General features: G+C 54.5%; 1 protein-coding gene across 12 annotated transcripts in view; it reads left to right on the top strand.

The window, feature by feature from the left end:
* Positions 1 to 12,456, top strand: part of INPP4A (inositol polyphosphate-4-phosphatase type I A) — a 146,274-nt gene that overhangs the window by 119,418 nt on the left and 14,400 nt on the right. For 9 of the 12 annotated variants that reach the window (XM_008253591.4, XM_008253582.4, XM_070068744.1 and 6 more), the window contains 6 exons: positions 2,650 to 2,682; positions 5,585 to 5,757; positions 6,711 to 6,834; positions 8,378 to 8,504; positions 8,739 to 8,879; positions 10,881 to 10,978. In XM_008253591.4, coding sequence (XP_008251813.1) covers positions 2,650 to 2,682; positions 5,585 to 5,757; positions 6,711 to 6,834; positions 8,378 to 8,504; positions 8,739 to 8,879; positions 10,881 to 10,978 — 696 coding nt within the window. The remainder of the gene's footprint in view (positions 1 to 2,649; positions 2,683 to 5,584; positions 5,758 to 6,710; positions 6,835 to 8,377; positions 8,505 to 8,738; positions 8,880 to 10,880; positions 10,979 to 12,456) is intronic. The other 3 variants (XM_017339797.3, XM_051842661.2, XM_070068745.1) reach the window with 1 other exon arrangement.

Below are 12,456 nucleotides of genomic sequence, written 5' to 3'. Positions count from 1 at the left end.
AGCAGTGCAGCTGGTGAGCCGTTCAGACGCCCGTGTCGGCAGGAGGCTTAGGAAGGACCAGACAGTGAGCTGCTTCCAGAAGTTCGTAAAACGACAGAAGTGAAAGACACGTGCAATTCCACAAACTTTGTGAAGATGCCAAATTTATTTTACAAGGGCACTTCAAAAACTTAGTGGGAAATGGAATTGAAAGATATGTTTATTTTGAAAATCTTTGAAATCCATCCATACATATGCAGATCTTCAAAGAAGTTCATGGAAAATCCATATTGATGAAAAACACTATGCATGGATTTCAATTTTTTTTTTTTTTGCACCAAAATACACTTATCTTCTAATTACATTTCCCATGAGCTTTTTGAAAAGTCTTTGTGTTTTGGTGACTAGTTTGTCTGCAGTGCCAGACCTTGTTTTTATGCTGCTGCAACTTATGGGAGCAGTGGTTTTGACTGAGAGGGAGTAGCTTGTGTTTACTGCAATGTATTTATTATATGAGAACAACTCTGCACCCTTTTGAAAGACATCAGCTCTTTTCATTGCAATCCTCTAGCCATCTGGGGCCCTTGGTTTTTCCTGTTTGACCAAGAAGCTACCCTGCCGCTCAGCTCATCTTCTGCAGAACTAATCAGAACACTTGCCTAGTAGGCAGGGTCTAGCCAGGGCCAGGGCTCTGGCTGGGAGAGGGGCGAGGAAGCCCACTAACAAGTCCCTGCCAGCTGGGACCATGGGCTCCTCAAGCTCTCTCTCCTCTTTATTTCCCCACAAGTGCTGCACGCCCGTCCTGTACCCGCCACCTGCCCAGGAGCACCCCCTTGGCCCTCGGAGGATTGGGTGGCCTCCGTTGCCTTCCCTGTGTACTCTGTCTTGTTCTCAGACCTACAGAGTCATTCAGACCTCAGACCAAGTTTGTCTTAACCTGGGGTGTCCAGATGCACCCCAGGCTTAGGCACCCCTGAGATGATGTGCTAAAATTTGGATATACATGGAAAGAAAGTTCACAGTGGTCATTAAGTCTCAAGGGACTCTCACTTTAGATAAGTGACAAGCCACTGGTTCAGGAGTCCCAGTGGATGACAACTCCACCCCCCAACACACACACACATACACACAGACTCTTGGATTGGAAGATGAATTTGGCTGACTGGGCTTAGTCCCTAATGCCTTCCGGGGAACCAGCTGTTTGGGATCACCACAGAAGCTCCTAAAACAGGCCCCTAGGGCCTATTCCCTCATTCCCGAACCTGGAATCCTGCAGCAGGGCTATGGGGAAGCAACAATCCATATTCTTCCCCAAGTCCTGGGGCAGATCTCATTGGCCACACAGATGTTGAAGAATCACTATTCAGCATCACTGCACACCACCATGGCTCTCTGTGTGAGCTAGACGGTCTCCGGATATTGGGGTTCTGGCAGAGGCCGGGCTTGTCAGCCTACAGGGCCTTTATATTTTCTATCCCCATGCCATTCCAAGGTGATTAGAGGGGAAGGGCCCCTTGCCACCCCACTGCTTGACAAACAGTCAAAGTCTTCATGGGCTGCCCCTTTGGGACACTCACGTCCTGCTTTGAGTCCAGGCTACTTTACTTCCAGTCCAGCTTCCTGCTGATGTGCACCTTGAGAGACAGCAAGTGATGACTTGAATGCTTGAGTCTCTGCCATTCATATAGGAATCCTCGATTTAGTTACTGGCTCCTGATTACAGCCTGGCCCAGCCTTGGCTATTGCAGGGATTTGGGGAGTGAACCAGCAGATGGAAAAATCTTTGTCTCTCGGCTTTTCAAATAAAATAAAAATAATTTTTTTAAGTTTAAAAAAATCATAAAAGTTCTGGCTGTTTTGGGAGCCCTGAAACCACCTTGTTTCAATATCCTGAAGACGTTCTTGGGCTAGGAGGTGCAGACATAAAGGAAGAGTAAACTTCCGCTCCAGTGCTGCCTTCAGATGTGTGTTCTCTAAGATGGCACACTAGAGCCTGTAAGGGAAGTGTAACTGGAATGAGCATGTCCCCTGTGACTCAGCGTAGGTGAACTGGCTCTGCAAGGACCGGAAGGGACCTTCTCCCTGGAAACTTCCCAGAGCACAAAATTTTTGCGTTTGGTTTAAGTCTTCAAGATTGCATGGAGAGTTTTTGGTATATTGGTTTCATTGCTGGGTCTTGATAACAATATCTGTAGACCTCAGCGTTGACCTTGAGCCTAGGCTTTCCCAATGAATCAGGGCGGTGGGCTCTGTTGGAAGCGGTGGTACTCAATTTGCTGGTCAGTCTCTCTCATCGCAAGTTTGCTTCCAGATGTTGGGTGTCCACATGGGCTGTGCCGTTACAATGTGACTGATGTGGCACGTATCACATTGTGATACGGTAGTTCACGTGTCCTGAAGAGCATTGTATGTTGAAGTATTAGCAACACAAATGCTGATGCTGGCGAGTCCAGTGTTGTCACCTCTGAGAAGGCTCGGCTGCCTTGGAGCAGCGCAAGTGCCTTCCTGAAACTTCTAGGGGAAGAGGCAGACCCACCCCAGACCTCTTCTCTGTGGTTTGGCCGCCTGGCTGCAGGCTGGCTGCCTACGCAGCTGCTCTAAGATTGAGTTGCTTGTGTTTGAACTGCTGCTGCTCCTTAATCATCCGTGTTACCCTCCATTTCTGTGCAGATTGCAGCCCCCCTCCTGAAGAGTCCAGCCCAGGTACGTGGTTTCCGTTCAAGGCTCCCGCCGGTGTCTTTAATGTTCAGGTAGCGTGTGAAGCTGAATTACCTAAAGATGGTCGTATGCTCCTAGAGTCGGGGAAATATCTTTTCACAGTGAGGCGTATGCAACTTTTCATAGCCTTGGTAAGGGACCAGTTGAGCTGAGGGAACGTAGCCAGAAACTACCACATGCATTTTCTTTACTTTTATACCCCCAAGACCTTCCCAGATGATTAGTATGCGTGAGTGCATTGGGCGTCTTGAAGCAGGTGGCCTGCCTTAGAGAGATACACGTTTGGAAATGATGCTTCCTGTGCGATCACTTGACCTTGGGAGCATTCCTCTGAGCACGCAGTCATAGGTGTCCACCCAAATGCTGTGACGTTTGTCATCATGCAGTGTCCTCTCTTCTGGGCCTGAGTGCAGCTTTAGAATTCTTATCAGACGGTGCTCTGCGCCTCGGTCAGAGTTAGTACTAGAATCTCTTTGCACATTTGCATGTAGAAGCCAATGTTTATATTTCTAGTTCAAGGATTGGCAAACTACAGCTGGGGGCTAAATCCTCTCCACAGACTGCTCTTGTAAATAATGTTTCTTGCCCACCCGCTCCTGCTGGCTGCTTTTGTGTGGCAGCATCAGATTGCAACAGACACCCTATGAGTTTTATTGCCTAAAGTATTTACCATCCAGTCCTTTACAGAAGTATGCGACCCCCGATCTAGTTCACTTGGAGCTTCTGGAGTTGGCTTGTGGTTTTCCCACAGTGAGCATGAGCCCCCCACAAATAATATGGTTGGTTTGCTTCTTTCTTACACTCCAAAAATCAACTACATGATCAACTCAAAGATTGCATACTTCTGGCTGGATATAAAGATAGGATGGCATGTTCTCTGTCTGTGTCTACAGTGTCACGACCCAAGGATCCAGCCATGGTGGGATCTGTTCCCCAGTCTGTTCTGTGGGTTGTCAGTGGATCCTCTCTGCTCTCACAGCACCATGGATCAGCACACTGAAGTTAGCCTACCCTTGGGCTAGTCCGATCAGGCACATCATTGCCTCCCTGTTTACTTCCACCCGTTTTACAGTTGGGCTTTGCCCAAAAGTCGGTGTAGCTTGAGAGGGCCTTAGCCCCCAGCCTCCTCAACCCTTAAGTCACTGAGGCCTCTGTAGGTACACAGCCAGTTAACTTCAGTCTCTTCCTCCCTGTTAGCTTCCTTGGACCCAGGCCTTATCTTCCCCTGCTATTTCTGTGGCTGGGCTTCTGGTCTCCCCAGCTTACCTCCACGTGAGCCAGTGCCTCCAAACCGAGTTGTCTCCTGATACTCAGTGGTGCTGAAGTATGGAATCATACCCAGCAGTGAGCACCAGGAGAAGGGGGGTGACCTGTGAGCCTGCCCCCCAGAAGACTTGGGGTCTCCTGAAGTATGAAGAACTAATAGGCAGCACACAGACAGTGCTGATTGGTAAAACTCTTTGTTTTGTGCCAGCTGCATCATTGCCAGGAGTGCTGGTGGCTTTTCCATAGTTGATATTAAATGGACTCAAATGGTCCCCTGCCAGAGAGGTTCCTTTGGCTTTTCTGTAGACTGTGTTCAATCTGCATTAAAAGACACACTCATATAAATACACATACTGTCTCTCTTTCCCTCCCCAACTAATGAAAAAAAGTGGGGTGGGCAGACATGGCCCATGGATTGACTACCAGTCAGCAGTGTCACAGTTAGCTAGGGGCTGAGGGGAGTGGGCACCACTGCTCAGCGGTGGCCAGGACCACACTCACATTTTCCACTTCTCAGTCCAGTGTTCGTTCTGGCCACGACTGGCTCATTAAGACCTCGCTGCTTAGACTTTCTAAATTTAAGCCTGCCTTTTTCCATTACAGATGTAAATCCTCGTCCGCATACAGTGTGCCCTTGCACTCAGTTAGGCCTTTTCCAGCTTGTGAACTGTTCTGTGTGCTTAACAACCTGCAGTAACCAAACACAGCATGTAGGGATGGTCTTGCGTGTGGGCCAAGTAGTTCTCTAAGTTTGTCTCTCCACAAAGTGCTGGCAATACAGTTTGAGATGGCAGGGCCAAGTCTCCTCCCTAACTTTTAGATTCTGCTTATTGAAGACAGAGCCTCTCCCCGCCTCCCCAAGCTGGGGAGTGGCATGATCTGGGTCATTCCATGGCTCACACCCCCATCCCAAGAGGACCCGTGCTCCCCGACTCACTGCCTCACCCCATGTTTGGTGCGGCGAGCTTGCCCAGTGGTCATGGGCAAGTGCCCATTTCTGGGCTTGGTGACCTGGCCAGAAAACTTCAGACAGAAAATAATAACTGATGAGGGCATGTCGTCTCTTTGAAAAGCCTTCCTGTCAGCCTGTTTTTCTCCCGCAAGGTTCTATTTTTAAAAAGTTGCCTTGGTACAAGATCAAAGTTCCCTTATGTTCCTAAAAGAAAACTCACACTAGAAATGGATGCACTAGGCAGGAAGGTGAGGGGCTGGGAAGGAAATACACGTCCAGTGAGGGGACACTATCCCAAGAGCTGGAAATGTGGTAGTACGTGGCATGGTCTTTCCTCCAGACTGTCAAAGGCTAGGTCCAGGTGGAGTGCGTTCCTGGCTGCAGAAAGACGGGGTCTTAGTCTTTGGTCCTGGATCAAGACAAGTGAGGTGACAGACCCTTTTTCTGAGTGTCTTTCTCTCCCTGGAAGGAGGAGCCTGGTGCTGGAGGATTAGAACGTGGTGCCAGTTCTAGCCAGAGCATGGACCAAGTAGGCTTGAAGCATGCAGCGGGGTAGGGAGTAGTGGGGAGGTGGTACAGTGGTTAGGGGACAGGTGCCCTGCCAAGTCTGCAGAACCTGTATATACAATCTTTTTTTCTAAATGTAACGATCCCTTCGCTCGTGCCCAGGTGAATGGAGTGAGGCCCTCTACCCCCTGCTGACCACCCTCACAGACTGCGTGGCCATGATGAGTGACAAGGCCAAGAAGGCAATGGTCTTCCTCCTCATGCAAGATGGCGCCCCCACCATAGCCGCGTACCTGAGCCTGCAGTACCGCCGCGATGTGGTCTTCTGCCAGACCGTAAGCCCCAGGAGGGCCGGAGGGAGGCAGCGGGCACCACGCGTGGGAACCCCTTCCCTCTCCCTTCACTTATGAACAACCCCAGGTGGTCATGTCTTCTCCTGCCTGTTGCTTATAAGTTGGTTTGACAGAAAGATCTAGATTTCAGCTCAGGGAGGACACCTGCTCCCTCGGTATATCTGTGTTTCTTCCCCAAGATCTGGCACTGACAGGCTGTGCGGGCTGGGCACTAGGGGCAGGGGTACACAGGCTGCACAGGCCTCTTAGCTGCCTCGTGTGGGTTCTCTGCAGAGGAGCTCGGTGAGGGCAACCAGGGGGTTTGTCAGCACAATCTGTTTCCTCATCTCTGAAGCGGCAGGTGCCTCGGTCCGTGGTTTGGTGCAGAACTCTGTGCTGATGGCTTCTCTTATCTTTCAGAGGAGAGTTGGAATGAGAGTCCCAGCTTCCTAGCTGCCCGTAGTCAAGTCAGTAAAGTGAACAGCGAGACAGGTTCGGGCTGGGTCTCTGCAGGTCCCCACCCATTGCAGGGCGGCCTGTTGAGCCCCCAGAAAACCTCCCTCTGAGGAACCTTTGCCGGACCAGGTTCTCTCTCACTTCTGCTCTTCAGTGTTACTCCGTCAGTGTCCACCCAGAACTGGTATGGCTCTGTGGGGAGTTAATGGTGGGCTCTTGGAAGGTTCCAGAAAAGGAGTTGTGTCAGGCAGGCCAGAGGCTGAGCCAAAACCAATCCTACTTTTGGGATGGACAGGAACAGCGAAAGCCCAGCACAGTATATCTCTCCCTGGCCTCTGCCAGGGCGCCCGCTCCGCCCAGGCTCCCCGAGGATCAGCAGAGGCTGCCGATGCCCCTTTGAGCATTGCAGGCCAGGGGACTCGGGGCCTGGGGCTCACGGGAGCCGACTGGTGTTGGGAGCGGGTGTCTGTCCCTGCAGCCATTCTCGCTGTGTCCCCCAGCTGACCGCCCTCATCTGCGGCTTCATCATCAAGCTGAGGAACTGCCTGCACGATGACGGCTTCCTGCGGCAGCTCTACACCATCGGGCTGCTGGCCCAGTTCGAGAGCCTGCTGAGCACCTACGGTGAGAGGCCCGCGGGGCCTGGGCTCAGGAGCAGCGGTTCCCCGTGACTTCCAGCCTTTCCTACGGGCTGTGTTTAGCGTGCTGATTTAAGTGAATACTGACGTCCCCAGAATGCATAGCAAAGCACCAAGCAGAAGTCCCGTCCGGTCGCCACAGCCCCTCAGTGGTTTGGTTATTTTGCTCTTGACAATTTTTCTGGTTGAGGTGGGCAGTAATTCTTTAACCAGCAGCTTCCCGCTGGGCCAGCACTGTTTCTCTTCAGTCCCTCTTAAGCCAGCACTGCGGGGATGCCTGTGCACAGGGGGTGCGTGTGTGGAGCCTTTGCTGTGACCACTAACATCAGAGTCACTGGGTCAAAGGGTCAGAATATTTTTAAATTTACTAGCTAATTCCAAGTCGCCTTCCAAAATAAGGCTTTCTTCTCCCTAGCCTTGTATTCTGTTGCTTCTGAGAAGATAATAGACAGTTTCCCCCAACCCCTCTTTTTGGGATATTTTTTCATCCTTTTTTGTGGGGGGAGGTAAGATTATGTATTGGGGCCAGTGCTGTGGTGTAGCGGTTAAGGCCTCCACCTGCAATGCCAGCATCCCATATGGGCACCAGTTCGAGTCTCAGCTGCCCCGCTTCTGATCCAGTTCTCTGCTGTGGCCTGGGGAAGCAGTGGAAGATGGCCCAAGTCCTTGGGCCCCTACACCTGTGTAGGAGACCCGGAAGAAGCTCCTGGCTCCTGGCTTTGGATCGACACAGCCCTGGCTGTTGTGGCCGTCTGGTGAGTGAACCAGTAGGTGGAAGACCTCTTTCTCTCTCTCTGCCTCTGCCTCTCTGTAACTCTGACTTTCAGGTAAAACAAATAAAATATTAAAAAAAAAGATTTATTTATTTATTTGAAAGTCAGAGATAGAGAGGAAGAGACAGAGAGACAGAGCTCTTCCATCCGCTGGTTCAGTCCCTATATGGCCACAATGGCCAGGGCTGGGCCAGGATGAAGCCAGAAGCCAGGAGCTTCTTCCAGGTCTCTCACGTGAGTGGCAGGGGCCCACGTACTTGGGCCACCTTCTGCTGGTTTTCCAGGGAGCTGGATTGGAAGTGAAGCAGCTGGGACACGAACCAACTCCCATGTGGGATGCCAGCGTTGCAGGTGGCAACTTCACCCACTACACCACAACACCAGCCCCTATTTGTTCTGGCGCTATAGTAGATACCAATCCCTGTTTTGTGGAGAGATCTGGCCATAAGAATGCCTCTCTCCATTTTTAAAGAGCCGGCCCTGCCTGGTGAGGTCCCTGCATTTCTGTCTCCCTCCCCCACAGTCCTGACCAGGAAAGGGGGGCAGGGCGAGCCCCCACAGGCACACCTGTAGCATGGCACGGGAGGTCAGTCGTAGTTTACTCACAGAGGGTGAGGTGTAGGGGACGGGGCTCAGACAGGCCCTCCCGTCCACACCTCACCCCTTGTCACCCTTGTCTGCACCCTCCCTGAGGCTGTGCCCAGCCTGGGTAGAGCGGCACGGCCTCTAACAGCCTCTTCCCTTCTCTGCACCCAGGCGAGGAGCTGGCGATGCTGGAGGACATGAGCCTGGGGATCATGGACCTGAGAAACGTGACCTTTAAAGTCACACAGGCCACCTCTCACGCCCCCACAGACATGCTGCCTGTCATCACGGGAAATCGGTAGAGTGCTTACTTAGAATTCTCTGAGCCGCAGCGGTGTCTTCCGCGTGTGTGTCTCTCGTGGGAGGCCTTCTCCCTTTATGAAGTGTGGGTTCTGTTCAGTTAACTTCACCCCCCTGAGGTCTGTCCCTGGCGGCTCGGGTATCCCCACGGTGGAGGGCCGCCTTGGCTCTCCTGCTGGCCGCGCAGGCGGCCTGAACCTCACCCTGCTCGTCATCTCTCCCCCTCCCCCAGCGACGGGTTCAACGTGCGGATCCCACTGCCAGGCCCGCTGTTCGACGCGCTGCCCCGGGAGATCCAGAGTGGCATGCTGCTGCGCGTGCAGCCCGTGCTCTTCAACGTGGGCATCAACGAGCAGCAGACGCTGGCCGAGAGGTGCGTGCCGGGCCGCCGCGGGCGTGGCGCGGGAACGGGCTCTCTGCACCCTCCCCTTCCTGCAGCCACGTCTTTCAGCACAGGGACGTGGCACCACCGTTGGTGTTGGAGACAACAGAGGCAGCCTGGGTGCGGCCTCTGTCCTCAGAGACTCGGCTGGTGGCGGGCAGAGAGAGGCAGGAGCAGTGATGATGAATGCAGGGATCTGGGTGCTGAGTGGGGCGTCCGCTGGGGTCTAGGAGGGTCCGTGAAGGCGTGCTGGAGGGGTGATGGCTGAAGTGGATTTTGTCAGGAGTCAGGTGAGGAGGTGGAGGAGAGCCTGGATGTCCTAGACCAAGAAGACTGAGCCAAGGCCTGGCAGAGAGAACCAGCAGTGGGGCCAGGACTCCGGGTGCCAGGGAGGGGCAGGCGTGTGGAGGGGGGCCCAGGGTGGTGTCTTGGTCCTAGAAGCTTGTGTCTCGTAAACTGCCACCCAATGGAAAGGAGTCACATGTACCCTCTGGCCTGTGCGTGTGTGTGTGTGTGTGTGTGTGTGTGTGACGGAGGCAGTTGTATGTAGTCTGTCATGACCCATACTAGTTAATGAAAATCTTCCCTGTGGTATCATTTACATTCATGTGATATTTATGCTGTAATGTAAAAAAACAACCTTCAAGCACGTGCTGTTAAGGCAGTTGGGGCTGCAGGATGAATGCCCATCTCAGTGGGCATTGGCCCCAGGCGTGGGGTGCGGCTGCTGGGAGGTGTGGAAGGATGCCAGTGGGCAGGACACCATCGGGCTCACACTCTGAGTAGAAGATTTTGCTGAGCACGCGTGGAAGCTGGGAGGGGCACACGTGTGGAGGAGGTTACTGGAAAGAGGCCAGGCCAGAGGCAGTGCCCTGGATCAGGGCAGAGAGAAGGCACAGACCAGATGGAGAGTGGACCAGACAGGCCTAGCCCCTGGATGGGGCCAGTGAGTGGAGCGCAAGGACCAGGAGGCCCTGTCCCAAGTAGAGGCTGAGTGGGGCTTGGCTTGAGGGTGCCAGCCTGGGAAGCAGAGCTCCCTGCAGGGAGTGTGGGCAGGTCCCCTCCTGTAGGGTGGTGTCCTGTGCCCCGCAGCTGTCGGCCCCCAGGGTTGCAGCAGGGCAGGCTGCCGGGAGCACGGCAGGTGGGGAGGACTCGGAGAGAGCGGGCTCCTGGCTTTGCCGTTCGTTTGCGCCAAGCACGTTGGTGAGCTGGGGGCTCAGTCTGGTGGGAAGGTAGGCCGTGGGCCTGGGGTCGGGGATGGCCACGAGGGAGCAGATGCCTGGTGGAAGAGCCATCGTGAGCCCCAGGAGGCAGTTGGCCCTTTGAAGGGTGTTGTGAGACCAGAAAGAGGCCAGCATCAGGGAGGTCGCTCAGCAGGGAGGCGGGGCTAGGCTGTGGACCCAGGCCTTGGACTTGACCTTCCCCATAGGTGGCATCCACTGCCTCTTCCCTCAGGCAGGCAGCACGTCCTTTCAGCGTGTGGGACTTACACAGGTGACCCTGCATTACAGGAAACCCGCCAGGGTCCCAGGGCAGCCCAGAGGGACAGCCAGCCAGCTGTGTTCACTGGACAGACAGCAACTTTAGATTCGAGTCTGGGATTGTGTCCCTGCTCCTCAGCCGTGCCCCACTGGCGACCCCTTTCCCAAGGACCTCTGAGACGAGGGTGCAAGACTGAGCCTGGCAGCTGGGAGACAGGTTCTTGTGCCAGATAAGATGGGCCTTTCAGCCTCCGGATCTGGTACGGGTCACCTTCCGATCAGCTCTCAGGCACATCTGTGACAAGTCACTCATGGTTCCTGCCACTGAAACCTATTTAAAGTGGTCACCAGCGTGGTAGGACTGGCTTTACGCTCTGGAGAAGGAAGGCGGCTTGGCATTCAGACACGCACAGGCGTCTGAGGGAGTCAGCACAGGCAGCCTCGGTGCACCTGCGTGTGTGGTAGAATGGGTCACGAGCCAGCTCACGGTGTCCCCTTATAACCTCCCAAGGTTTGGGGACACGTCTTTGCAAGAAGTCATCAACGTGGAGAGTCTGGTGCGATTGAATTCCTACTTCGAGCAGTTTAAGGAGGTTTTGCCCGAGGACTGTAAGTACCCCTTCACGCACGGTGGGTGCCCCTGCTCGTCTCCCCATCCCCTTGGCTGTCTCAGCTCAGGCTGTTGCTGACCGTCCGTACGCTGCCCAGCTTGCCCTGCCTCTGTCCGTGTGCTGTCCCACGTGCACACGCAGCAGCCCCTTCAACCATTCTGACTCTGCCAGCTTGCGTCCCACCCACAGAAGTTTCTGTCACAGTTGCCTCTCTCTGTGGTCGATTCTCTTCTAACCCTCGTGACGTGGGGTCCCCACCCCCGCCCCAGTCACTGACGTTCACTGACACCTGCAGTGGCAGGTGTCATGCACCTGCTCGTAGGGCCTGAGGGATCCTGGAGGCAGGACCCACCCTCGGCCCAGGAGAAGATGAAGGCGGGATGGTCCCCGGCCTGGCACCCCCTGGAGGCGATAGACAGGCACAGCAGTCCTCTCTGCTGGCAGAAAATTCTGCAAATGCAGGGCTCGAGGAGGAACACAGGACAGCCTTTACGTGTGGAGTTGTCTCCCACGTTCGTCCCGGGCACCTGCTCTGTGCAGAGCTTATGGTAACAGGGCTCAGTGGGGAAGCAGACCTAGGCACTCAGTGAGTTTCAAGAGTGTGTGCTGCTCCCTGGGGAGGCACTGCGCTAGCCACTGGGGGGCGCCACTCAGGGATGAAGGAGACACAGTCTCACCCTGGAATTAAGCTAATGCCCTCTAAAGGGGGTTCCCAAAGAGGGAAGGCAAGGAGGATTGGGAAGACGGGCACAGGCTTCCTTTGTGCTGGATGGTGGGGTAGATCCGAGAATGGAGGAATGTGCTCAACAGTAGTGCTGGGAGCGTTTCCAGGTCACTGCTGAGCCAGGCGCCGGGCTTCCTGCTCTGCACGCATCGCCATTCTGAATCGCACGAGAGCCCTGCGAGGCTGGCGTTAGCATGTCTGTCCCGATGCAGAAAGGGCTTGCCTGGCCCTGAGGCTGTGTGCTGGGACATGATCCTGAGCCATCCTGTTAGGAGACACTGCCGAGGGGGCCTCAAGGCCAGGCTGAGGAGTTTGTGTTGGTTTAGCAGTGTGCAGAAGGGGACCAGTGTGGAAAGAACTGGCAAGAACTTGGTTGGATTGGATGAGGGACACAGCCCCTGGCAGACTGGGTCAGGCTATGGAGCACCAGCAGAGGGGTTCCGTCCTCCTTGCCCTGATGGTGGTGCTGACGGTGGGTGTGGAGGGGAGGGAGAAGATGCAGAGTCAGCTCTCAGTGGCTGCTTGAAGCTAATGCTGGGAGCCAGTGAGAGATGACGGCCTGGTGCTAGGCGAGGCTCACGGAGCTGGCAACACAGGAGTGATGGCCCCCTGAGGACAGAAGCGTGGGATGGGGCACGGCAGGCACTGTGCAGCCCCTGCAGAGTCTGTGACGTGAGCAGATGGCCTGGGAAAAGTGCAGACGTGAGGCCCTGCGTGGAGCCATCTGGTGGCTCAGCTCGCTGAGCGACAGA

This window comes from Oryctolagus cuniculus, chromosome 2, assembly GCF_964237555.1.
Source record: "Oryctolagus cuniculus chromosome 2, mOryCun1.1, whole genome shotgun sequence".
In the NCBI taxonomy this organism is placed as follows: Eukaryota; Metazoa; Chordata; class Mammalia; order Lagomorpha; family Leporidae; genus Oryctolagus; species Oryctolagus cuniculus.
The sequence above is the reverse complement of the archived record's forward strand: the minus strand, read 5'-3'. Positions and strand labels throughout refer to the sequence as shown.